This window comes from Heteronotia binoei, chromosome 4, assembly GCF_032191835.1.
Source record: "Heteronotia binoei isolate CCM8104 ecotype False Entrance Well chromosome 4, APGP_CSIRO_Hbin_v1, whole genome shotgun sequence".
NCBI lineage: Eukaryota > Metazoa > Chordata > Lepidosauria > Squamata > Gekkonidae > Heteronotia > Heteronotia binoei.
This window is the reverse complement of record NC_083226.1, coordinates 31,985,218-32,011,992: the sequence shown is the minus strand read 5'-3', so window position 1 is coordinate 32,011,992 and position 26,775 is coordinate 31,985,218. Positions and strand designations below refer to the sequence as shown.

Genomic DNA, 26,775 nt, shown 5'->3' with positions numbered 1-26,775 from the left:
GATTCTTAGCACACTATTATATATTTTAACCTTATTGCAAAATGGACTGCTACCTGCATATCCAATTCATGGCATCTCTGGGCAATTTCTTCTTTGGTTGCTAAGGCATCATTTAATTCTTCTGTAGTTTTCTTCAGCTGTTTTTTTTAAAAAAACACACACATAATATCTTATTTCACTTACTAAAAATATCATGACGCAATACTTCTTTACGGCTGTGGTCCAGAAGCAGTCATTTATACATAAGGGAACTCTGTTTTACAACCAGAATCTTCTTTGAAGACTTCTCCATAAAAACTCCCAGTCCCAAAGAGGCAGAGGCCAGGAGTTTCAGGGTTAGCAGAGAACTCTTCTAAGGCATAAGAGGTTCATAATTCCTTTATTCAATTCTAAGTGACAACTCTGGATCACAGTGCACCTGTACCAAGCTGCTCAGTGGCATTATATTATAAGAGCAACAGCTCTGCCTCATCAATGATACATAAACAAAGAGACAGAGTCGATTAATAGTATTTTACAAATCTGTATTTGACTGTATAACTTATATAAGCTGGAAGAAACACAATACTAGCAATGATTCAAGTTTTTCAAAAACCACTTTTCTTTATAAACGCAAGGACTGAATAGTGTCCATTTTAACTGTTAAAGCATATAACATGGAAGACTGGGAAACACAAGGAACAGACAGAGGTAAAACCTGTCTAGCCTGTGGGTTCTACTCCTGGAAAGGAAACCGTTGTGGTGGGGATTATTCCTTGGGGTTTCAGAAGAAAAGACTAATCTTATCCCATTACGCTATTAAAAATAGCCTATATATATCAAGCATTCTGCCTGTTTATGAGGATGTATGTGTTTTCTGAAGAAATTAAATGGGGATGGTTACCCTCTCCTTTTTTAGTCTTTTCTGCTACTACCAGAAAAGGCTTGAGGACAGGAAAGGGAACTTTCAGTGAGTACTTATTAAACTATGTCCAACTGTTGGCTGCTAGTTGGTGCTCCACTCTTTGACAGAAAACAAACGCTTCCAATATTAAAGAAATTACAAAAATTCAACACTCAGTTCAGGACATGCCTTTTCAGTATTAATTTTTCTTGTTGACTATTCTGCTCAGCAAAATAAAGCATGGATTATCTAGTACAACAGGAATACAAGCTTTCTGTCTCTTTTTGAGAATCCTATGCTACTGCTTCTGTGTTCTTCAGAAGTAATTATGTCACAGGCATAAGCATAAATATCAACAGAGAACTGGTCTAAATGTATGCACTGGCAAAATTACCACATCAAGTTCTGCTAACTGGAAAAATTCTGAATCTCTTAGACTATCCCATTAAGGATTCATAAAAATTCTGCACTGGTTCGTTATGGCTTATATGTTTTGGTTTCCTAACAGCCTCCCGAAGATATAAACTGTTTTTTTTAAAAAAGCAAAACCAAACAAAAATACAACAGAAGCACTGCAGCTCATTTACAATATGCCAGGAAAACTGCACAATGAGCTCCACTAATGAAAATAAACATCTGTTATTAGATACCTGGCGATCAAGATCAACGTAAGCATCATTTCCAGCAGAGACTGGAGATTCTTTACTCATCAACTGCAATTAGATTACACTGGATTAGAAAAAGCAAAAGGTTTATTTGTATTCGTTTAAGAAACAGGGCAGTCTAAAAACAGAAGGACGCTTTGGGAATGTACAATAACCTCAGAATTAAACAATAAAATAACTTATTTTCACTACTTGTTTCCAGTATAGGCAATATTTTCGGACAACAAGAGATGCCCTTTTTCGTTAATACAACAAGACCTCTTAAGGCTGTATCTGCACCAACATGCTTGTCACATCTGATGCCACTTTTTAGTCCTCAGTGACTCCAAAAGGTTCCCAGAAGTGCATGCTCAAGATTTTTAAAAACTGATTAATTAATGCAGAATTTTTATAATGTAATGTGCAGACCCATCCATTTATTCACACAAGGTTTATACAGTATTCTGATCAAAAACAAGAATGACTCTGAGATAGGGACGTAAGATTAGGTTATTTCTAAGACTGTGGATTCTGCTACTGGACTCAGTTTGATGGCATATACAGTAATGCATACAAATGAATTGCAGGGGCGCAATGGTGTGGAGAGAGTCTAGTTCCAATAGTGCCTAGGGGGGAGGGGTGCAGTTAATGGCCAGGAAGAAAAACAGGACAATCATTGTGCATGGGTGTAACACTTCAATGCATGATCCCACGCACAACAGCCAAGAGTGCAAAACAATGGGATGGGAAGTGACGTGCCTTTCGTCCCTTCCTCATGTGAATACTAGCACCAGATTATGTTAACAACTGCTGCTGTAGACACAGTCTTAGTTCCTGCAGTGGCAAGAGCGTACTGTATTAAGCTGCCCGTAAGACTTTGTTGCTGTTTGAAGTCATGAATAAGGTCAGCTGAAGCAAAAACACAACATACCCAAGGCATGAAGAATATACTTCATTGAGCAGTCTTGTATATTTATAAATTAAGAGTATCACAGTTCATTAGACAGAAGACTAATACTGATGCTACTTAACATAAATTAATGTTCTGCAGCATTCCAAGATGTTATGTAATAGTCTGACTAAGAAGTTGCATTACACCCAGATTTCTAGTTCTGGCAGATTCCAATCATACTGACAATGTTGTATGAGGGGACTCCTCTACAAATACCTTTGTAGGGCAACCAAGTTCCTCAGTAAAAGCAATGTTTTCCACATGGCTCATAAGACCAAGGGCTAAGAAATTGAAGTGAACCTCAAAAGGTGTTGAGAAACCTATTTATTTAGAACATTCAAGAATGTTATGACTGGTGCATGTATGACTTTGTGAAAAGCAGTATCACTTCTTGAGGTATTTTTTCCTTCAGCATGAACATTCGTAAATTGTACTTTTTGTGGTTCACCTCACATTCAGATTTTGAAACTGACCCTGCTTTCCTCCTTTCTATAAGGAGAAGACAATTTTTTAAAACTTCTAGGATCCCAGGAAGTGTTAATCCTTTTGAATTCCAGGGTCCAGAATTCAGTAAATCATGAACACAGTTTGAAGGGGGCTGAAAAACAGCCCTTACTATTCTGTGCCAGGCCTGGATTATCAACATATGTGGTTGGATCCAGCAGTGAAAGTAGTGAGATTTTTGCTCAAAAACTGCAAATTTATTACCCATGCAGCATTGGGGGATCCCCTATTCCCCATGAGTAGCATTTTGAGGAGTAGCATCTGAAGTGAGGTGGGGGGAGCAAGAAAGTCCCATTTTGTTGATGGCAGGCTGTTTCACTGGATACAACCCATTTTTCTCCACCTCAGTTAAAACAGAGAAGACGTTCAAGTGCCTGAAGAGAACAGCAATGGAGAATGCTGGCACTGGTAAACAGGGCTCTGGATTATCCTCATTGTACTGCCTGTTACATTCCTCTCACACCAGTTGAAAGACTAACAGGGAAGTTTCTTGTTGAATCATGATTCAGTTGTGATCTCCTCAAGGCTAAAAAGAATCAGTTGCACAATACTGTGTTTCTTCACGCCACAGGCTAGCAAGAAGATGGCTTACTAGCCTTTCGTAGAGCCTGTAAAATGGAGCTGTTTCACCAGGTCTTCGGGTAAGGCGGCGAGTATCTGCCCGCTAGATAGGTCAGCCTCCCTTACTGTATATCCTACTGCGCTGACTCGCTGCACTGTCCAGCTGCACCATCTCATCAAAATTGTTCTGCCAAGCTAATTGTTTATGGAATAATTGTAATTGCTTTTATTAATATATGATTTTTATGTGATTTTATTTATGTTGTGCTCTGCCCCGAGCCCCCACGGGGGAAAGGGCGGAATATAAATAAACTATTAATAAAATAATAATAATGATTTCCTCCTACTTTGCTATTCTCTTTTCCATCTCTTCAGCAGGATTAAATCATGCTTCTCAAAATGTATAAGGTGACTATGCTTTGGGTTATGCTATGTACACTGCAAAATATTTCAGCTTTTCAATTGAATCTACAGAAATAAAAGCAGTTATGTAGCTGGGCCTGTCCCTCATTTCTATACTTATTTCAGTAAAATAATAAATATGAAGACATTATTACTGTTCAGTATGTTCACGTACAAGTAATCAGACAACTGAAACCCAGTTTCACTTGACCTGAAAACTTTTTCTAGAGTCTGACACTTTGATTCGACAGCCAAAGATTCTTCTTAAAGCTTCCTGATATTTATGGAAATGTTCAGCAATTAAATCCTGTGTTGCTAATTAAACTAGCAATTCTGAAGTACTGTGGGAGCCACGGGGAAAGGAAAGACAAAGGAAAGGAACCTAGAATCAGCATCCAGAAGTTTAAACCTTCTAGATTTAAAGAAAAGTGTAACGTTTGACTGAATTCTATAACCTACATTAGAAGAAATTTTATTTTCCCTCAGAGGAAAACAAAATTTCTGATTTCTCAGAATTTCACATTTTTACATAAATTGCTTCTTTCAGCTGTAAATTAAGCCAAAAGAAGCATGCCTGATGTAATGAACATATATTTTCTTCACCAGAGTCAAATTCCTTACCTCCTGGATGGCTGTCATGACTACATGTTGAACAGACTCCTCCATCATCATGATGGTCTGGATATATTCTGTAAAACAAGCAATTTGGCATGCAGTCATTCATATCTGAGATTATCAAAAATATGAAACATTTTTGCCTTTAATAGTTTATGTCATTTGCTAAGGACTACATCTTCTAAAACAGCTAATACAAGACAGGCCTAACTTCAGAATTATCAATGCTGCTAAGCATTTCTTGGTCCTTACAGAAGACACTCAGGAGGAAAGGTGACATGGTATAGTCCAATGTTATCAGATCTCCAAAGCTGAGCAGGGTCGGTACTTGAAAGGGAGACCTCCAAAGAAGACTGTGCAGAGGAAGGCAATGGCAAGCCACCTCTGCTCATCTCTTGCCCTGAAAGCCCTTGACAGTCTATTAGGCCACACAGTCAACTGAAGACATACACAAAATATGCTAACAGACAGATCAACCCATGCATTAACTAAAAACAACGACCTGTGTGCCCAGTTTGGAGAATAGTGTTTTCACGCACCTTGTTTTTGTTCACAGTTAACGGCACATCCCAGAATGAGCTGGAGCATTCTTCCAAGCTCTGCAGCATCTGAGTGCTCCCCAATCAAGTTAACATCAGGAAGAGTAAAATCATTGATTTGCTGTCCCAAAATCTGTGCAGAGACCAAAATATATTCACATTAATGCACAGTCGTAAAAAAATAGTGTTGTAAGAAGAGAACATCTCTTGTGCCTGATAGGTTTCAAATCTTGGGTCCGAACTAATTGTTTAGCATCAGATTGAGGATACCAAACACACTGCATGATTTTGCACATAACCTGAGCCCTCACAACCAGGTCTGCTGGGGAGCATATAGTTAAGCCTTCAGCTAAAGAGTTCAGATGAAATTAGTTGGGTAGTTCCATTTAACTGGAGGCTTCAAAATACTGCTGCTCCATTTGGGTTGGACATGCACAACACACTCATCACATTCAAGATCCTGAAGGCAAAGAAACTTAAAGTATCGAGTTAATTTGGAGTTTCTTAACTTACAAAGAGTTCTATATTTACAATAAATTTATTGCTGAGGGACAACATTATGAAAACTGCTGCAGAAGAAGAAAGAAGGAGAAAGAAGGGTTTTATATTATACCCCACTTTTCACTACTCAAAGGAGTGTCAAAAAGCAGCTTATAATAGTTTTCCCTTCCTTTCTCCACAATAGGCACTTGTGAGGTAGGGGGAGCTGAGAGAGTTCTCAGGGAACTGTGACTGACCCAGAGTCACCCAGCTGGCTTCATGTGGAGTGGGGAATCAAATCCAGTTCTCCAGATTAGAGTCCACTGCTCTTAACCCACCTAGCCAGCCAGATCAGCCAAATCAACCCTGGTGATCAATAGGGTGACAGATGTCGCAGCCAGATCACCCTCACATCCATGCTCTTAACCACTACACTACACTGGCTTTCAATAATACATATTACCAAGCAGATCAAGGCAAATTTAAAATGCAGCTGGAAATTGTTGGTACTATGGTATTGGAAATGCCTCTTTTTAATGTTTGTGGTACGTGCGGTACACATGTGCACAATGGGAAATGACATCATTAAGTGTTTCAAAATAGTACTGATTTCAGAATATTGTGTGCATGAGAACAGCTGCTATTAAATTTTGTGGCAAAGTTCCATGTAGCTTTTTTGTATGGTTCTGAATGCTGCTATGGCTGCTCATACTTTCTTTGGTAGATACTCCAAGTAAAAAGGAATGGATAGGCAAGTTAAAAGGGTTTTTTTGTACAACAAGATTAACAGGGTTTTTTTTAACAATTCTAAAATATATCAATGTTCAGAGTCAAATCATTCCAAAGATGGGAAATTAAAAGGTAAATGGAAAAATTAATTTAAGCTGTTATCAGTGGAAAAACTTGTATTCTTTAGGGCATGTAAAAAATCAAGATGCATATGTTAAATATGGTTCATAAACTTGTAGTTATAATAACAGTATGAAAAACACTGTAGCTCCAAATGAGTGTGGCATGCCCACAGACAGATACCTACATGGATGACCATCCACATCTGGATCATATAATTAATCAATGGCTTTGATGAATATAATGTTAATCAACATCACTGGGTTTGGGATTGGGAATTAGGCTCCCAGTCTTTGGTGGAGCACCACTGGTGCCAGCAGCACTTAGGGTAAGGCGTCTCAGGGTGATGCTGGATTCCTCACTTTCCATGGAGGCCCAGGTCACTTTGGTTGCCAGATAGGCCTTTCATCTTCTTCGGCACATCAGGAAATTGGTTTCCTATCTCACCCCCCAGAACTTATCTACAGTGATCCGTGCGATGGTCACTTCCAGGCTAGATTCCAGAGAGCCAGTTTGGTGTAGTGGTTAAGCACGTGGACTCTTATCTGGGAGAACCGGGTTTGATTCCCCACTCCTTCCCTTACAGTTGCTGGAATGGCCTTGGGTTAGCCATAGTTCTGGCAGAGGTTGTCCTTGAAAAGGACGCTGCTATGAGAGCCCTCTCAACCCCACCCACCTCACAAGGTGTCTGTTGTGGGGGGAGAAGATAAAGGAGATTGTAAGCCGCCCTGAGTCTTTGATTCAGAGAGAACAGCGGGGTGTAAATCTGCAATTCTTCTTCTTCTTCTAGATTACTGTAACTTGCTCTACTCAGGGCTACTCTTGAACTTGATCCAGAAACTGCAGCTAGTGAAGAATGTGGCAGCACGCCTGCTGACAGTGATGCTTACATGGGCGCACATCCAGCCGCTGTTGTGTCAACTGCACTGGCTGCCGATTGAATACTGGATCCAGTTCAAAGTTATGGTTTTGACCTTTAAAGCCCTACACTTCCCGGTACCATCATATATGTGGGGCTGTCTCTCCGCACATCAGCCACAGAGGGCTTTACACTCTTCTGACCAACACCTTCTGGTGGTCCCCTGCCTGAGGAATGTCCTCTTAGCCTCAACCAGGATGAGGGCTTTTTTGGCCCTCGTTCTGACCTAGTGGAACATGCTCCCACTCAAGATCAGAGCCCTGTAGGACTTATGACAGTTCAGCAAGGCCTGTAAAATGGAGCTGTTTCACCAGGCTTTTGGCTGAGATGGCAGACATTCAATCATTCTGGCCTCCCCTGTCCACAGCCCCCTCTCCAGTGCCTTTGGACATTATCTGGGCACTGGAGTTCCTGGGGTATTTATTCTTGCCTGACATAAGGCATGGGTTTTTTGCTGTAATTTGTTGATATTATTTATCATTTTACTGCTGATGGTTTCACACTGTAAGCTGCCCTGATCCTATGGTTGGAGTAGGGTGGGGTATAAATAAATGATGTGGAACTGGAATTACAATATATGGGTTCTTTTAAACTAGGAGAAACCAGTACTAGTTACACCCAAGGTTGATAATTAATTACCAGTCCAGCAATGAAAACTGATAGGCAAATTATAACTTTGTCCACCAACTTTTGAAAATCAATTTAAAAAATGTCAATATCCCCCCCCCCACACACACACATTCAAGAAAGCATATTTTCTGTATATTTCCTTTGCTGAGTACTCAAATTTGGTGACTCTTGTTTCACTTGAGGAAATTACAAATAAAAAAGGGAAACTATATTTTCACATCAATAATTAACTAGAATAGTCAACTAGAATAATTTTTAATGATCAAAACTGAAATCAAATCTTTACATTACATACTACATTTTGGAGGAGATTTAAAACCAGTTTATTGCATTAAGTGCTGAACTTTTAAGCTTAGTTGTCTAACACAATGCAGATAAGGACAAGTATTATACATAAGTATCCAATCACACCTATCAGCAAGTCTGAAGCCTTGATGCAATGCAACTCAAGTGGCTCTACCATAAGAGGAAGTCCTAACTTAAACTAGAGGAAGGGTACTGACAATGTTGAGAGGAGGAGTAGGATACAGGCCAACAAAGATGAAACATAATGAATTATAATAATAGCAGAATAAAATGAAACTATTATCTTGCAGAACTGATAAAAAGTACTTACCTCATGATTGTAATCCAAAATTCCTTTTAAAATTTTCTTCAGATTGCTTACCTTTGTGAGGGGAGAGGGAAGGGAAAAAAGACGCAATTCAGAAATGGAGATAAAAGTCACAAGAAAATACAATCACACACTGAAATCTGCTTTTCTAAACAAAGGCCTTTGACTAAACAATTAATTATTAAGATCAGACCATTGTGTTTCTATAATGATTTCCAAATTCGATCTTCTCATGGGAATATGCCCAAGAAGGGGAAAATGCACCAGCAGAAATGATCTTGAAAGAAATACATTGATTACCAGTTGGGCTCCAGACCCCATTCAAGATACTGCTCTTGATCTTCAACGCCCTCTCCACAAAGTACTGCACTACAACCTCCAGAATCATTCTCAATGGCAACTACAATCATTGAACTCACTGCCCATTCATCATTCCTGATCTATTTCAACATGTAAATATTCAGCTCCAAAGAGTTTTAGTTGCTCTGCTATTATGGTTTTGACCTCTTCTAATGGAGATTTTGACTTGATAGTGCTAGTTTGTGTCCTTTATGCTTTAAAAAACATACTAAACTGGTTTTACTGTTAGTTGCTTTGGGGGCTTGTCAGGTTGAAAAAGGGGAGGGGGGATTATTAACCTAAATGTATTCCTTAAAAATTTTGAGTCAAGCTTTGCATATCTTCTAACCTGAAAAGTGTGCATAAAAATATTTATCTTTAATCTTCTCATTAGTCAGTATAAAAGAAATATTTATGCTTTTTATCTTGGCAAGATCTTCTGGTCCATCAAAAACATTCAACAACATTTGCCAGGCTTACATTAAAAGTTTTGTGTGTTGAGCAAATAAGTACAGGCTTTGGACTTGATCAAGCCAATAAATGAGAAATTACTCCTCAGTGATCAACACAGATAATGTCCTAAAGATAATCAAAGGGACTATGAGGACACCAACTCAGTGGCAAGTCACAATTTACTAAGAAAATCATGCAACTGATTGTCCAGATTATAGATGTTTTTCATGTAAAGCATCACACAGCAGCTTCTAACATTAGAAAAATGCCAAGCATGAATAAAAACAGATTTCTAGCAAATTATTTCTAGAAAAGTCAATTCAACAGGAAAACAAATGAATACTAATACAAGCTGTGTTCTTAAGTAACCAGAAAATCATAACAGGTCAGCCATGCCACCTGACAAGAGCAACATACTAAATGCCTCAAAGTGTATGAGAAGTCACCAGCAAAATCTTTCTTAATTGTCCTTTATGGGATGCATGCTATTGGTTGGCCCATTTTACCTTCAACTGTATTTTTCAAATATCAAGCATTTCAAACCTGTTTGGTGCACTGCTTAAGTTTCTTGTTCTCTGTCACATCTACAAATGGGCCTTTCTTAGTTGTTCAGACCTGAAATACCAGTTCACAGACTACTTGATTGCTTATTTGACACCATCATTCTTGGCATTCCAAAAACTGGTAAAGGCTTCTTTTTTTCACTTGCCTTGTGATTTAACTCCCACTGATTTTTTTTACTGTTTTTAGGTTTTTAATTTTGCATGTTTTTGAATTTCACTGTTTTAGTTGCATAATAGTTTAGATTTCACTTCACAATGCTTTTTAGCAGTATGAGCAGCCCAGCTTAACCTATGGTCGTCAGAGCTGGAAAGCTAAGCAGGATTGACCATAGTCAAAACTTGAATGGAAGACCACCAAGGAACCAGAGGTTGCTGTGCAGAGTAAAGCAATGGCAAACCACCTCTGCTCATCTCTTGTCTGGAACACCCCGTGGACGAGGTTGCCATGAGGCAGCTGAGACTCCACAGCACATTATTTATTCATACAATGCTTTGGAAGCACTTCAGGAAAGTGATGCATAAATTTGTTAAATATAAACTATCAAACTCATCCTTGCAAAACTAGCGAGTTTATGAGTAAAGATTAATGCAATGGGCATAAAACCTGGTTCTTGAGTCCGTTGTGTCAAGCATGGTGAAATTCCATTGATAATTGATTGTTGTAGGGTCCTTCATAACACTGGTCTGTGAAGCATCATGGAGGACCAAGCTTTGCTAGCTTTGTTATTCTTTTCCCTCCTCCTTCCTGTTTTATTGCTTACAAAGTAGAAGTAGTGAGCAACAAAACTAATTTGAGTAGAAGTAATCAGCACCTTCCCATACATTCCTGAAAGGGAGTGCGACACATCTGGGGAAAGCAAGGACAGAGTCCTGATAACATTATGGGAATGTAGACATTTATGATAGTTTATGTGTGAGAGCTATCCCTCACCCCCACCCTTTGGAATCCTTTTGAAGTAAGCCTTAAAAATATTGTATTAATGTATTGGCAGCATCACTCTCAAGAATCTGTTACACTGAAAGTATCGGTCTATCAATAAACGTAGTCTTTGTATCAACTTCGACTCATCATTGAACCCGCATGCTTGACACGTTGTACAAACTGACAGATTCATATACCATGACAAGACACTGATAGACAAGACACTGTCTCCATGATTTAACCCAACTGTGACAAAATAGATGAGACCACTGCCAAGCAAAACTCTTTCCTGAGTCTTTATGAGAAGACCACTCCAAGCTTTGTGCCTCTGTAATACTATACTGTTTGGCAAGAGGTCAGAAACTTCTTTCCTTGATCAACACCATTCAAAATTTTCCTCTCAAGCTGTTTGTATACTCTTTATGCCTTAGGAGGAAATAGACACGTCTTGTATGTAAAAAAACAGACTTCAAGAACTCAGTAAATCAACCATGAATCACCATAATACCAGATTAGACAAAGAGCCACACAAGAGTAATTTATCATGTTCTAAGTCCCCCTATGATAGCAGTACCACCATGAAGCAATTAAGCAAAAGCTTTTGAGAATTAAAAATCAATAATGCGGAATAATGAAGGTAATGTGAGCAATTTTCAACTGCTTGATTTTTAATAGCCCAGAAGATTCGATGACAGAAGCTCCTATGTTACCTCTAGATCATCAGCAGGTTAGCCTGAAAAAGACTCCAATGAAAGGCAATTTGGCCTGCGCCCTCTGCAGAAATGTAATGCAAACATAAAGAGGATTAAATCACCCTTCTCTTGTTTCTGATGTAAAACCCTGGTTAGTAACTAGTTTTATGGGCAGGCCCACTTTGAGAAGCAAAAGGAGACTGGCAAATTAGGGCCATCCCATCTACCAGATCAATCTGCCAGCAAACCATGTTGCCATCCACATATTATCTCGCCAGCCTGTAAGTGCACATTTAGTGTTATTGTTGACTCTTTACGTACAGTTGCTTCCACATTCATTACCATGAAACACAAGGAAATTAAGTTACAAAGCCAAAAAAACATCAGAGATAAAAATGTACCACTAAAATTAATAAATTCGGATAATTTCCAAACAAACTCCAGTAATGCTCAATAGAGGACCAAATTCTCAAGTGCATTATCTATAGCAATAACTAATATAAACGCAATACTGAATAAAAAACTTTCTAAAACTGATAAGACAGCTGTGAATCACCACCATATACTACATCTAACCTACATGGGATGATGGAAGGAAATAAACAGGGTAGGACTTTAAGCCATTAATTCAGATATTCTTACACTGGAAAAGAGTGAAAGCTACAGCAGTCATTTTAAATAAAACCCTGAAAGTCGGTCTACTATTCTATAATTGGATAAAAGTTACTAACCATTGAAGTACTCTAAAATTCTAGAAAAATTACTTCACTATTGAGCAAATATTCTAACGCTGTGTTTCTTCTCTTGACATAGCATTAGCCTAGCAGCTTCCATCTAGAAAGGGCACCCCAATTTTACAGAAAAACATTGTGAAATATGATCTGAGTGAGAGAGACATGAAATGCTATTATGGGGAAAAAATTAAGTTCTACCTGAGGTTGTGTTAGCAGAAACTGTTTGGAAGACTAGACAAACAGCTGGCTAAACTTCCAACGTAATTACCACATTGAGTTTTGATCACAATCTCCATTGCATACAAAATCCAAATACTTCACAGGAGAGGAACTGGACTGAAGTATTCAGGTGGGTGAACTCACCACTTGGCTTTCACTTGTGTGCTACCCAGCTTTGCAAAATCCATTTCAAATTTAAATGGCTTTTACAAAGAAACCGAATGGTGCGCAAGTGAAGGCCAAGAACTAGCTGCTGCTAAGCCTTCATTTGTGTGCTGTGCAGCTTAGCATTTAAAATTGGAATGGCGTTTGCAAAGCTGCACAGAAGCTGCATGAGTGGGTGGGTGAACTCACCACTCAGCCTTCACTTGTGTGCTGCCCAGCTTTGCAAAAGCCATTTAAAATTTAAATAGCTTTTACAAACAGAGGAAAAGAAGAAGAGGAAATTGGATTTATACTCCACCCTTCCTCAGAGCAGTTTACAATCTCCTTCTTTTCCTCTTCTAACAACAGACACCCTGTGAGGCAGGGTGGGGCTGAGAGAAGTGATTTTCAGAGAACAGCTCTGAGAGAACTGTGACTGATGCAAGGTCACACAGCAGCTGCATGTGGAGGCTGAGTGGCATGCTGTGCAGTTCTGAAAAATTTAAATGGATTTTGCAAAGAGGCTGAGTGGTGACTTCACCCACTTCTGGTGAAATGGAAGTGGATGAACAGACCAAACAGACCACGATCTGGTCTGTAAAAACCATGGGATCCATGGTCTGGGGGTGTCTTTAAACCACATGGACCCCGGACCCCCATGTGCCAGGTTTGTTTGCTGGACCGTGCCTATCCCTAATCCAGACATTAACCGAACCTCAACTATCTGAGTCCTGTATTCCTTCTTGCACCATTTCAGTTACACAAAATAAATATCAAAAGAAAAACTATTGCCAACTTAAATGAAAGTTTTCACTAAGCTGAAGAAATTCAGTGTGCATGTGAACACATATATCCTGGCCCACATCTTGGGTTACAATCTCTTGCTTTCCCCAGAACTAGTTTAATGAAATGTTCTCTCTCTCTCGGCTTGACTTCGCGAACGAAGATTTAAGAAAGGTGCAGTAGTCCACCTTTAGTCAATATTAATGAAATGTTAATATTTAGGGAAAGGAGGGACTGAAAGACTACGGAACAATCACTTTATTATAAAATAAAGAAGCACATATAGGGAGAAAGTTTTACATTTTAGCAACACTTTGGAATTAGTTATGAAATTAAAATACAGGAGGGCTAAATAGCGATTAATTATTATATGGTGAATTTGTCTAGGTCTTTGGCTGACACATTCCAGACATTTACAGTGCAATCCTAAGGAGAGTTACTCCGTTCTAAGCCCACTGAAACGAATAGGCTTAGACTGGAGTAACTCTCATTAGGATTGCACTGTTGATGCCTACCCTGTAAAGACAGACTAAAATCACACACAAATAATGCAATATTTTACAAAGTAAATATTAAAATACCTTCAGTCTCCAATTGTCTCCTACTTCTGTTTTGATTCTGTTTAACCAGTTTTCATCAAAGTACACTGGATCTCTAAATGGAGAAATGCAGAATATACTTGTTAAAAATGTATATACCTAAAAACAAACTTGTAGACTCTAAATGACACATATTTTTCACTACAATTACTGTAAATAGAATAATAACAACAGGATAATAACATTCTGTATTTTGTTTTATTTCTGGAAAATATGTACCATGCTCACCATCCTAAAACAGAATTTCTAGACAAGTAAAAGTTCTTCTAAAGTACCAGGTTATTATAGATCCTGCATCACAACATCCTGTCTTCTCCACCTACTCAACTTGAAACTCTATTATTACACAGTATAATCAAGTGGGTATATCAGGCAGATCAGGAAACTAGACATGTGTTTTATCATTATTCTCTCAACTGTTTTAACATTTTCATTCTTCCCTCTCAAATAAATCTACTGTTGTAACATCAAAGCTAAGAAGAAGGACTAACTACTTCTTTAAGCCCATTTTTTAAAGTTTACAGTTTGTTTTTTGAAGTCTACAATTACATTGATAAAATTAAGAATTCCTCCATCTTTAATATATTATTTTAAATGACTGGCAATCAGTTTTCCATTTCATATTTTTGACGGGTCAATTTTGTAATTCAGCAAAAACAGACACATTCTTTTTAGAGATTACAAAATTTGAAGAGTGCAATCCCATGCATGGAAAAACGTACAGTTACATTTCAGGGGTACTTACTTCCAATAAGTGTCTATGGCGGCAGTAAAAAGGCAGCATTCAGATTTACAATAAAGTTAGAGTCCTTAAATAAAATGTTGTTGGTCTTAAAGGTGTAATTGGACTCTAGCTTTATTCTACTGCTTCAGACCATCATCATCATATCTTTTATTGCCATATTCAGTTTTATAAACAGTATTAAAAGTAAGGAATGGACGAAATAATATAAGGTCAATAAAGCCCTACAGAATCATACTGGTTTACATATTATTGAAAAGGAAAATAATTTTTTTGATAGGCAGACTATAATATATTATGGGGAGTTCTTATTGTCAATTGCAAGAATAAGGCTATCTTCTCTGTGACTTCAGGAAAATTATCATTTAAAAGTCAGCAGATCTTAATGTGATCTGGAAGACCTGACATACCAGCTAAAAGTGAATCAATATACCTAGGACAACGATCCTAGGTATAAACGGCAATAAAACATGGGCTCAATACTGGGTCCTATGCTCTTTAACGTGTTCATTAATGATTTGGAGTTGGAAGTAAGCAGTGAAGTGGCCAAGTCTGCAGATGACACTAAATTGTTCAGGGTGGTGAGAACCAGAGAGGATTGTGAGGCATTCCAAAGGGATCTGCTGAGGCTGGGTGAGTGGGCGTCAACGTGGCAGATGAGATTCAATATGGCCAAAAGCAAAGTAATGCACATTGAGGTCAAGAATCCCAGCTACAAATACAAGTTGATGGGTTATGAACTGGCAGAGACTGACCAAGAGAAAGATCTTGGGGTCGTGATAGATAACTCACTGAAAATGTCAAGACAGTGTGCGATTGCAATAAAAAAGGCCAACGCCATGCTGGGAATTATTAGGAAGGGAACTGAAAACAAATCAGCCAGTATCATAATGCCCCTGCATAAATCGATGGTGCGGTCTCATTTGGAATACTGTGTGCAATTCTGGTCACCGCACCTCAAAAAGGATATTATAGCATTGGGAAAAGTCCAGAAAAGGGCAACTAGAATGATTAAAGGTTTGGAACGCTTTCCCTATGAAGAAAGGTTAAAACGCTTGGGGCTCTTTAGCTTGGAGAAACGTCGACTGCGGGGTGACATGATAGAGGTTTACAAGATTATGCATGGGATGGAGAAAGTAGAGAAAGAAGTACTTTTCTCCCTTTCTCACAATACAAGAACTCATGGGCATTCAATGAAATTACTGAGCAGTCAGGTTAAAATGGATAAAAGGAAGTACTTCTTCACCCAAAGGGTGATTAACATGTGGAATTCACTGCCACAGGAGGTGGTGGTGGCTGCAAGCATAGCCAGCTTCAAGAGGGGATTGGAGAAAAATGTGGAGCAGAGGTCCATCAGTGGCTATAAGCCACAGTATTTATGTGTGTGTGTGTGTGTGTGTGTGTGTATATATATTGGCGACTGTGTGACACAGAGTTTTGGACTGGATGGGCCATTGGCCTGATCCAACATGGCTTCTCTTATGTTTGATTAATTGGTATGCAGTCATAAGGGGGAGCATAGTAAAGGAGTCTAGAGGGATACCAAGATCTTATTCTCAGCATAAACTGACCAGTTGAAAATCTTGAGCTCAGAGAGCATTTCTTGTATAAAACTCCCTTGATTTACAAAAGAGTGCAGACATAGCTAGAAGAGGCTTTTGATCAGATCACAGGTGTGCAATCCACTTTCCTACGGAAAGTTCTGGATATCCTATGCTGCGCGCCATATGCAGCACTTTGTCTGGAAACTGGCCTTAATCTAGTGGAAACCAGCACGGCTTATGACAATCAACTTTTGGTTTTACTTCAGACCAACATCACTACCCACTTGAATCTATATTCAGATTTACACTTTGCTTTCACTAAATAAACATTTATTAAAGTCTAACATTGTTTCCCAAAATTCTGGGAGCCATAAGCACCTCATTGGTGGCAAACTTTATTTTTACACTTGAGAAAGTTTTACTTTCAACGTGTGTAACTACCATCAAACCTAATGGGAACTCATCCTCAGGTTCTGCACAGTGAGGATATGTTTCCTAACTTAAAAGTGGCAACGTTACTCACTGTCAGTCATTACAGTGCTTCTCAGAAATATGGAAAAGCACAGTGTAAGATGATATCAGTTATTTGGGACAAACAAGATAACAGACAAAGTCTTGATGATATGGAGAAATGGGCCATGACAGGCAGTGGTAGGATCAAGGTTATTCATAATGTTCTACAACAACATTCAAGCCTGAGCCTACCCAAACAAGGAGCCAGGTTGTAAGCTATTCCCTTTACAGCATGGTCTGTTGATCAAAAAGGTCCACCAACATGCTGCCTCACCCTTACACTGCTTATACGTGTGTTAGCCTAGTAAACATTTGCTTTCATTCATATAGGGCAGGGGTCCTCAACCCTCGGGCTGCAGACCGGTACCGGTCCGCGGTCTGTTAGCAACTGGGCTGCAAGGCAGAAGTGCCGCACCACCCCTTTCACCCACCCGGGACCCAGGGGGATGAAAGAGGCAGCGCAGCCTTGGATTGAGCCCACACCACCACTTTCATCCGCCCAGGTCACAGGTGGGAGGGGAAGCGCTGCTGCAACCTTCACCTACCTTTCATTTCTAGACTCCTGCCAATCAACCTGCGGTGGCAAAAACCTCAGCATCGCCCCCCCCACCCCTGGTCCGTGGAAAAACTGTCTTCCACAAAACCAGTCCCTGGTGCCAAAAAGGTTGGGAGCCACTGATCTAGGGTTGCCAACCTCCAGGTGATGATTGGAGGTGTCCTTTGACTACAACTTATCTCCAGGAGACAGAAATAATTTCCCAGGAGCAAATGGATGGTTTAGGAAGTGAATTCTATGGCATTATATCCCAGTGAAGTTCCTCCCCTCCCCAAACCCCACCCTCCATCTGTCTACAAAGAAAAGCTGCCTGCTTCATTTCTGCATAAGTTGCTACACTTGCTTAGTAGCAGTGAGGACAAGGTGAGAAGGAGAAGACTAAATATCATGTGAAGACAAAGTTATATAAAAAGAAAAAGCAAGATTTCTTGGTAAAGGTCCATAAAGATGTCAGCAATTGGAGGTGAAAAATAATCTTCCAGAGGATATTCTCTCAGAGCAGGGAGGGGGGAGGATCCAGCCTGGAGTTGTTCCTAACTTTCAAAAGGTCAGATGGACAGCTATGTGCAATAGGGTTGCCAGCTCTGGTTTGAGGAATACCTGGAGATTTTGGGGGTGGACATCGCAGGCAGAGAATAACTTTTTCTTAATATTTTCTTCTTGAAATCCTGGCACACCTTGCCTGGAATACTGTTTAGGAATTACTGGCTTCATACATACCTTCCTGGAGTCATGCTTTTTAAAATTCCTGCAACAGTTTTTGGTTTTTGGTTTGTTTGTTATGAGACAGAATGGCAATTATACCACCAATCCAGAATCATGGAATGTTGCCCACCACCTTCCTCTGCTTAAATGGTCACACTGGACCTACAGTATACTATTTTCTGTAATACCTGCCTGAACTGAAGGAGCAGAATAGTTATTTGAATGCATTTCAGCTTACTATTTTTTTGTTTAAATCACTGTTAGGAGGTACTGTGTTTTCTGTTATAACACTTCAGGGAATGCAGAGCTCTGCATAAGGCCAGTTGCTATTTTTGACCCATTTTGCTCTGCAAGAATTCAAGGCCAGTTTGTTAGTTCTCTAATCTCTGTGGCTATCAAGGAAGTTATTGTGAGATTAATACAACTCTCTCACTATCCATCTATTTCAAATCAATAACAGCAATGTACCAGAATGCAGTTTTTTCTTTTAAAAAGCTGCACGGCGCAATGTCAATTGTACAGAAACCAAATAACTTTATGCCCTAAAACGGAAGGGTTTTTAAATTAAAACTCCCCAAATATTTCTAGTCTGTGCTAATAATAACAGCAAGAGTTTGAAGACGAAAACAGTATAAAACAAAAATAAGCCTCTTTTCAAATACTTTGATGGAAACACTTCTAAAGCAGAGGGGTTTTTTACCATGTGGTGAACATGTGAGCATACCAGCAAATTTCAGGAAATGGTATCAATGCTTTTGGAAGGACTGGGAATTACTCCAGAGACAAATACTCCAGAGACAATGGGTGGGATTCTGCAAACTACCAGTGGAAGGTGCCACTAGCCTGGGATCTTCTTCCCCACTATCCCTGGACCCCCCTAAAGCCCCACAAAGATTTATTTCCAGGGACAAGGAACTTGTGCAGACAGCCATGTGGATCAGGCAGCTGCAGCAGAGACAGATAAGGGAACAAATGGCCATTTCTGTCTTTAGACTGAGTAGAACTTCACTCACAGTAGAGGAAGAAAGGAGAAATTTTGCACCCCTCCCCCACCCGATGTCTTTAAAATTATGTTCAATGATTCTTAGGTCATTACAGGCCATCATTCTAAATTTATTAACAGCACCCAGACTTATTCGTTAAGCTGTGGAAACATAATATTCTTCCTCCCCCCCCCCCCAAAAAAAAAAAACAGGGCTGGATTTGTAAAATAAAACAATTTTATATCTTAGTTCGACTCACTGCCACTCAAAAACCTAATGGTATGGACAGGACACATTCCAGTACTCAGTTTTTATGCTGGACAGACAGAAACAGTAGAGCTGAGACTAATATTTTTTCCAGTTATCATGTTTTGTCAATTAGGGCATTACGACAATTATAGGAAAAATTGTATGTACTAGAAATAACTATGAATCCTAAGAATCTGACAAGTAATGTAAACCCTGCCCTGTAGGCATTCTACAGTGGTAACATTTCATCTAGTAAAGGTATACTACACAGAACTAATTTTTTGTCTTCATCTGATCACCCTGAGGGGCTGATGACATTTGGAAATACTTTTAAAAGATCTACATATGTGGTTTCCTACAACAGACAATAAACACAAGATAGCAAAGAACACTGAAGTAATTCTGTATTGCCATTTGTCTAAAACCTCTTTCATTCTCTTTGCCATCTCACTACTACCAATAACAAATGGTGCTTTAGAACAGAGGTCCCCAACCCTCAAGCCATGGACCAGTACCATGGGCTGTTGGCAACCGGGCCAGGAGTTGTATAATTATTTCATTATACATTACAATGTAATAATAGAAACAAAGTGCACAATTGTATCATCCTGAAACAATCTCCCCCACCCGTAGGGTTGCCAAGTCCAATTCAAGAAATATCTGGGGATTTTGGGGGTGGAGCCAGGAGACATTGGGGTGGAGCCAGGAACAAGGGTGTGACAAGCATAATTGAACTCCAAGGGAGTTCTGGCCATCACATTTAAAGGGACAGCACACCTTTTTAAATGTCTTCCTTCCATAGGAAATAATGAAAGATAGGGGCACCTTCTTTTGGGGCTCATAGAATTGGACCCCCCAGTCCAATCATTTTGAAACTTGGGGGGTAATTTGGGGGGAGGCACTAGATATGATATGGAAATTTTGGTGCCTCTGCCTCAAAAAACAGCTCCCCCAGAGCCCCCAAAACCTCCAGATCAATTCCCCATTATACCCTATGAGAATCGATCTCCACATAGGAAATAATGAAGTGCTCAGCAGACGTTTCCCTCCCCACCCCCCCATTTCTGGGGACTCTGAAGAGAGGGATTGGCCTCTCTACTCACGAGTTGCCGCCAACTTCTTCAATGTAACACAGACACACCATCCCAAGAGGAAGCCTTTCAATCGGAGACTGAAGGCTCCAGAGGTGGAAAGGCACATGGTCCTCTGGGGGAGGGGCTTCCCCCTGCCGGCCAGCTGGCTGGGGGTGGGAAGGAGCCTGGGAAAGCGGAAGAACCCCCGCTGGGACCTGGGGATTGGCAAGCGTACCCCCCCGGTCTGTAAAAAAATGGTCTTACACAAAACCGGTCCCTGGCGCCAAAAAGGTTGGGGACCACTGCTTTAGAACATTCACATACAGTGGTGGTGGAAAGTGGTGTTAAGTCATGGCTGACTTATGGTGACCTCATAGGGTTTTTAAGGCAAGAGACGTTCAGAGATGACCTGCCTTTGCATCATGGCCTTGGTATTCCTTGGAGGTCTTCCATCCATTCATTCACTAGCCAGGGTCAACCCTACTTAGCTTCCCAGATCTGACAAGATATTGTTGCAATCTTTGCAACAGCCCTGTAGTCTATGCCAAAATTATATCCATCTTTCAGATAAAGGGCTGAGGGTGGGACTGGCAGGCTATTCTATGCTACTTGTAAAGGCAAGATCAGAATCAAAGATTTCATAAGCTGCAGCCAAATATCTCAGCTGGTAAACCAATGCAAATTTCAAAATTTTTAAAGTTAACTATTTGTCTTGTGTCACTGGACAAGAAAAAACTGAACTGAAAAACATGAAAAAATGGCATTAATGATACGAAGGTAGAATTAGGTCTGGCTGAACAAAATTCCCATATAATCTATCAGAGCCTAAGGAGGCACCATTTTGAGAATTTGTCCTCCACTGGGTATACTTTCAATTTGTTGCATTATTAAGAGAGATTTAGGTTTGATATATGCAAGACTTATTATCCTATCAAATCTAAATCTCATTTAATATTGCAACAATAGAAAATGCATCATTTATAATTTAGTTGGCATATAAAATTGTATTATTTGACAGATTTATGTAATTTAAAAATATAAATATCTTCATTTTCTATAAGAAAAATTGAAAGTATACCCAGTGCTTGAGAAAGATTTTCAGATTGTTGCACTCTATGCTACCATAGCACATAGATCTTTAATTTTTGCCATCCATGTGGTAGAAAGATCAAAGTTGAAGGTAGAAGACAAATTTCATACCAAATAAAATTGTATTATTGGAACAGAAACTCTCCCATAGAATAGGAAGTGCTAGCAAGCATGTTTAGATATTAAGTTTATAATATCAAATTTACCAAACTTCATATTGCCATTAAAACCACTGTAATTAATTACTGCCAAAATTGTTTATATTTAAACAGAAAAATCTTGAAAACTTTGTCTATGCCTATAGTATAAGATTTGTTTTTTAATCCTACTGCAAATTATCCAATTTTTCTGTTAGAAAAAACTGAGGAAGTCCTCAAACCTTTTCATAAGAAAAACCTTCCCCCTTAAGAGGCATGTTACTTATTCTAAAAAGGAAATATTTCATAGTTTCCCCCCTACACACACTATTTCCCCAAAACTTCCAATTTTTCTATCATACAAACAGAAAAAATGGGAGGAAAATGTTATTTTTCCAGGGTTTCCCCCTAAGCCTTCACATTTCTAATGTCATCACTGCAAAACAAAAAATCCAAGAGGAGTTGTGCTTGAGTTTGGTTTTCGTGTTGCTAGAGAGCTACCATGCCAAACAAACGATCTGGTGTACTGACGTTTGCCATGCGTGCTGATCCCCTGATACTTTCCAGTTCAACAGACTTAAATCTTTTGAAACAGACATATAAAGTGATGTTTTCTGCAGGCAGATGTCAGTACATCAGGAAGAAACTTCGGTCTGTCATGCTCATTTCTGGAAGCCATTAGATTACTTTCTCTTCACATGTCAAAGTGTCAAGTCTATTTTATCCTAACAGTGAGCACAGATAAATACTGTGGATAAATGTTTTAGAAAGAACATTTTTGTATTCAGAAATGTTAGACGACATAGTCATTTGTGAAAATGAATTTAGTACACATTAACTGAAAGTGAAACTGTTCAGGGTATACTCTAATTGCACAAATTAGCACTTCCACAGCTAAATCTAACACCTATACCAAAGGCTCCTCCAGAATTCTCTTTAGCTATATAATTATCATGAATTGACATTAAGATATCCATTATCATTAAGGCATTAGGTTTCATAAGTACTAAAGTCCAAGAATTAACCTGCAATTGTAGGAGAAACAAGGTCTTTGAAACTAACCAGATTAGCCGCATCAGATTAACTGATTAATATCTAGTCTCAATTTACATAAGTGCCAGCAGCTATTTAAATCAACAGTATGGGCATTCCATGGAAATATAAAGAGAATTTACTCTTCCAAAAACAAAGGCAGGACAGTTGCATGATGGAAGTACCAAAAAAGGGAAAAGTTCCTTTCAAAGGGGATGGAGGAAAAGGGGGAAATAAAAAGTCAGATGAGATACTCTCAATTGCATATTTTTCAAAATGATCAGGTGAGAAGCAAACTGAAGGGAGGAACAAATAGAGGAACAAAGATCGAGAAAATACAAGTCAGAAGTTGCTTTCAGATTAGGAAGTAGTCTGCCATAATGGAGCAACAGGAGGGAGATGACATTATGCAATACCATAACATCACTTCAAGCTGGAACCCAGAAGTAACATCACGTTCTAGGAATTTCCCGAATATCTAGTTTCCACTGCAGAGATTGATAGGAATCCTAGAGCATCACTTGATGCAATGATGTCACTTCCAGGTTCTTACACAGAAATGAAGCTGTGGTGTCACATAATACCATTTCACAAGTTTTCGCCCACCAAATGTTCTCACTTCTGTGTGAGAATGGGTTGCCAACCCTACTGGGCAGCAGCAGGGTTCAAGGATATAGAAAAAAAACCAATTAAACAAATGGGGGGAGGGGAATATACAGGACATTATTATGGAAGACATTATGCACATCTATTTAAAATAAGATCTGAATCAGAGATCCTAGCTCTTGACTGGTTTAAAAGAAATATAGGTATATAGATATTTCAAATAATAATCCTGAAAGAAAAACCTTCTTCCATTTAGTTGTGTCTAGGTTCGTGAAAGACACTAGGCAACATCGCAGGAAACATAGCCTTACTGTGAGAAGCAAACCTAGGTTCTGGTTTATATATCAACTCAGCCAAGAATTCAATAGGTGTGGTCACTGTATGCTTTTGTGTACAGGGACCTTATTTTTTTTCTTATAATTCTCTACATAGGGTTGCTAAATCCAATTCAAGAAATATCTGGGGACTTTGTGGGCGGAGCCAGGAGACTTTGGGAGTGAAGCCAGGAGATATTGGGGGTGGAGCCAGGAACAAGGGTGTGACAAGCGTAATTGAACTCCAAGGGAGTTCTGGCCATCACATTTAAAGGGACAGCACACCTTTTTAAATGCCTTTCTTCCACAGGAAATAATGAAGGATAGGGGAACCATCTTTTGGGGCTCATAGAATTGGACCCCCTGGTCCAGTCGTTTTGAAACTTAGGGGGTATTTTGGGGAGAGGCACTAGATGCTATACTAAAAATTTGGTGCCTCTGCCTCAAAAAATAGCCCCCCCAGAGCCCTCAATACCAGCGGATCAATTCCCCATTATTCCCTATGGGAATCGTTCTCTATAGGGAATAATAGAGTGCCCAGTAGACATTTCCCTCCCCCCACCGCTTTCTAAAGCGGGGGGAGGGTCTTCAAACCAGGGAATCCCCTGCCCCCCCTCTCTCTCACACACAAATACTTACTGGATCTTGTTCCCACAGAACTTTACTTGCTCTGAAAACGAAAGCAAAACAAAGGGAGGGGCCGTTCTCCGACGAAACTGTTACTGACCCTTTCCCATGAAGCCCTTCCTGTTTCCTGCTCAGCCTTAAAGGCACAAATTTTAAAAACGGACCTGTTTGCAGGTTTGTAAACCTGCAGGAGCTCTAAAACTACATCGTGACTGTGGGGGCGGAGCTTCCCCCGTTGGCCAGCTGGCTGGGAGTGGGGGGAAGCCTGTAAAAACGGGGGATCCCCCACTGGGACCTGGGGATTGGGAAGCCTATCTCTACACCAGGGGTGCCAAACTCATTGGTTATTAGGGTCAAATCTGACATAAATGAGACCTTGTCAGGCCAGGCCGTGTCAGGCTGGGCCATATGTATTCCTATTTAAGATAAGGTAGCAGAGATATAAACTTTATAAAGGATACGGACAAACACAAAGATTAAAAAAAACATGCTTAAAACAGTAACACTTGTTGGTCTTAAAGGTGCTTTCTTCGTATTTCTCCCACGGGATCCAGGGAACTGTGCAAAGGAAGCTCTGGCTCTTTCCTTCCCCAGGAGCCTCAGCCAATAAAAGGAAGAGAGGCTTGGCTCAGTAGCTCTACTGTGCAATTGAGAGAGCCTGGCAAAGCAAGCTATTCCTCTATCCCTTCCTCCCCAAGGGAAGAGCCTTAGCCAGTGGAGAAAATAGAGGTTTTGCTCTGTAGCTCCTATGCGATTGAGCAAGCCTGGCAAAGCAAGCTGTGATGCAAAAGGAAGCAAGAGAGGGAGAAGGAAGCAGATGACAGCCAGTTGCACAAGTGCCTGATAGGAGCCTTCCAAGGGCCCCCCAAGCCACATGTTTGACACCCCAGCTCTACACACTACACAAACAACACTCTCCCCAATACTGCCTTGATACAGCCATGACATTGAGAAGCTGATGCAGAGCGGGGGCAAAAGGGTAATTTACACTTGCTACAATAAATGAAGACACAACCAATACAACTTTAAGAACAGAAATGTTATTAGTCACATTAGCCATATGATTTACCCTACTACTGCATGATTCATTGAACGTGCAAACCTATTTTTATTTAGAATATTTTGCATATGAGGCTCTTGCCACATCTTTTTCTCTTTTTTTCTCCCTCTACTGCCTCCCCAGTGGAGAAGTTTCTTTTACACATGTACATGAACTACCAAGATATTGATAAAACTTTATAAATAATAATAACAAAAGCAGAGAAAAAGATAACCAACTGTAGTTACTTACAACTGATCAATTTAATGTTAATAAATATGTTAGATTTTCCTTTATTTTAACAATCATGTTAAAGTTGGATATTTGGAATATACATTCTCCTAATTACGTATCTGTTCAGAAATAGAAAAACAGATATGTGCAATCGCTTTCTGGGTTTAAAAACAAGAAGATCAACATTCCAACAAACTTTTCTGTCAATAAATTCTACATCAGCAGCACTTACAGTTAAGCTGTAAAAGTATTTAGGACTGCAGCACAACACAGCAGGTTTGCACCATCTGGAGTTCCCATCCCCCCGATGGGGGCAGGGTTTCCCCACTTTTGAGGCCTCCAATCTGCCGCCATAGAGCTGGTCAGTGGAGGAGCCCCACCCCCAAAGAGCTCTGGCACACCCAACATGCCTGGCACAATGCCATCACCCAGAGATGACATAATTGTGCCAGGGGGCCCTCCAGTATTTTGGTAAAAACTTTATGGTGACTATAGAGTCCTCCCACAAATGACAGAGTGACCCCCTGCACGACATGCCCAGCGCAATGAAGTCACTTCTAGGTGACAAAGCACACACCCTGAAGACTCCCAGGAAGAGAACTGCAGCCCCCCACTGGCAGCCAGGTAAGACCTGGAAAGCCTAGCACCAGCTGAATTCAAAAAAGATAAAAGTATGAATAAACTGACACACATTTATCATTATTTATTTTTTAAGAAATGTTTTCTTACATCTTTTGAAGTACTTGGGCCATCACTACTCCATTGGTTAAATCTTCTACAGTCTGGCAGGGTGCTTCAACGTTGAATGTCTGGATCTGAAAAAGGAGTGGGGAGGGAGAGTTAATTAGCCACCAGCTACTGCATTGTGTGAGCACAGTGAGGAATCTCTGGAAGTAGAATAAACATCTACAATACACAGGATAGAAAAGCCTCTAAAACAAACATTTAGCATGTCAATTAGCAAACAAACTCGTAAACAGAGAACAGGTGTAGCATAATACCTAAGAATTTGCAACAGTAAGCTCTGGTTAAAATATCACCTCAGCCAGGAATTCAATAGATGGGAACACTGTATGCTTTTGTGTACAGGGATCTGATTTTTTTTCTTATACTGCTCTTAAAATCATCATGTATATGGATGTCATTATATAAATTTGCCAGCGTATAAGACGACTTTTTTGCCCTGAAAAACATGCCTCCAAGTGGGGGGGGGGGGGTCGTCTTATACGCCCAGTTGTTTTATATGCCGGCAAATATCTGCCCAAGTGTGCTTGCGCATGAAAACTTGGGCGC

General features: G+C 39.8%; 1 protein-coding gene across 1 annotated transcript in view; it reads right to left on the bottom strand.

The window, feature by feature from the left end:
* The window catches only part of HOOK3 (hook microtubule tethering protein 3), an 87,913-nt gene that overhangs the window by 45,701 nt on the left and 15,437 nt on the right, over window positions 1-26,775 (bottom strand). Inside the window, exons 2-8 of the mRNA XM_060237071.1 lie at window positions 26,212-26,297; window positions 14,022-14,094; window positions 8,595-8,645; window positions 5,101-5,233; window positions 4,568-4,635; window positions 1,534-1,596; window positions 54-137 (exon numbers count right to left, since the gene is read on the bottom strand). Of these exons, the coding sequence (XP_060093054.1) occupies window positions 54-137; window positions 1,534-1,596; window positions 4,568-4,635; window positions 5,101-5,233; window positions 8,595-8,645; window positions 14,022-14,094; window positions 26,212-26,297 (558 nt within the window). The remainder of the gene's footprint in view (window positions 1-53; window positions 138-1,533; window positions 1,597-4,567; window positions 4,636-5,100; window positions 5,234-8,594; window positions 8,646-14,021; window positions 14,095-26,211; window positions 26,298-26,775) is intronic.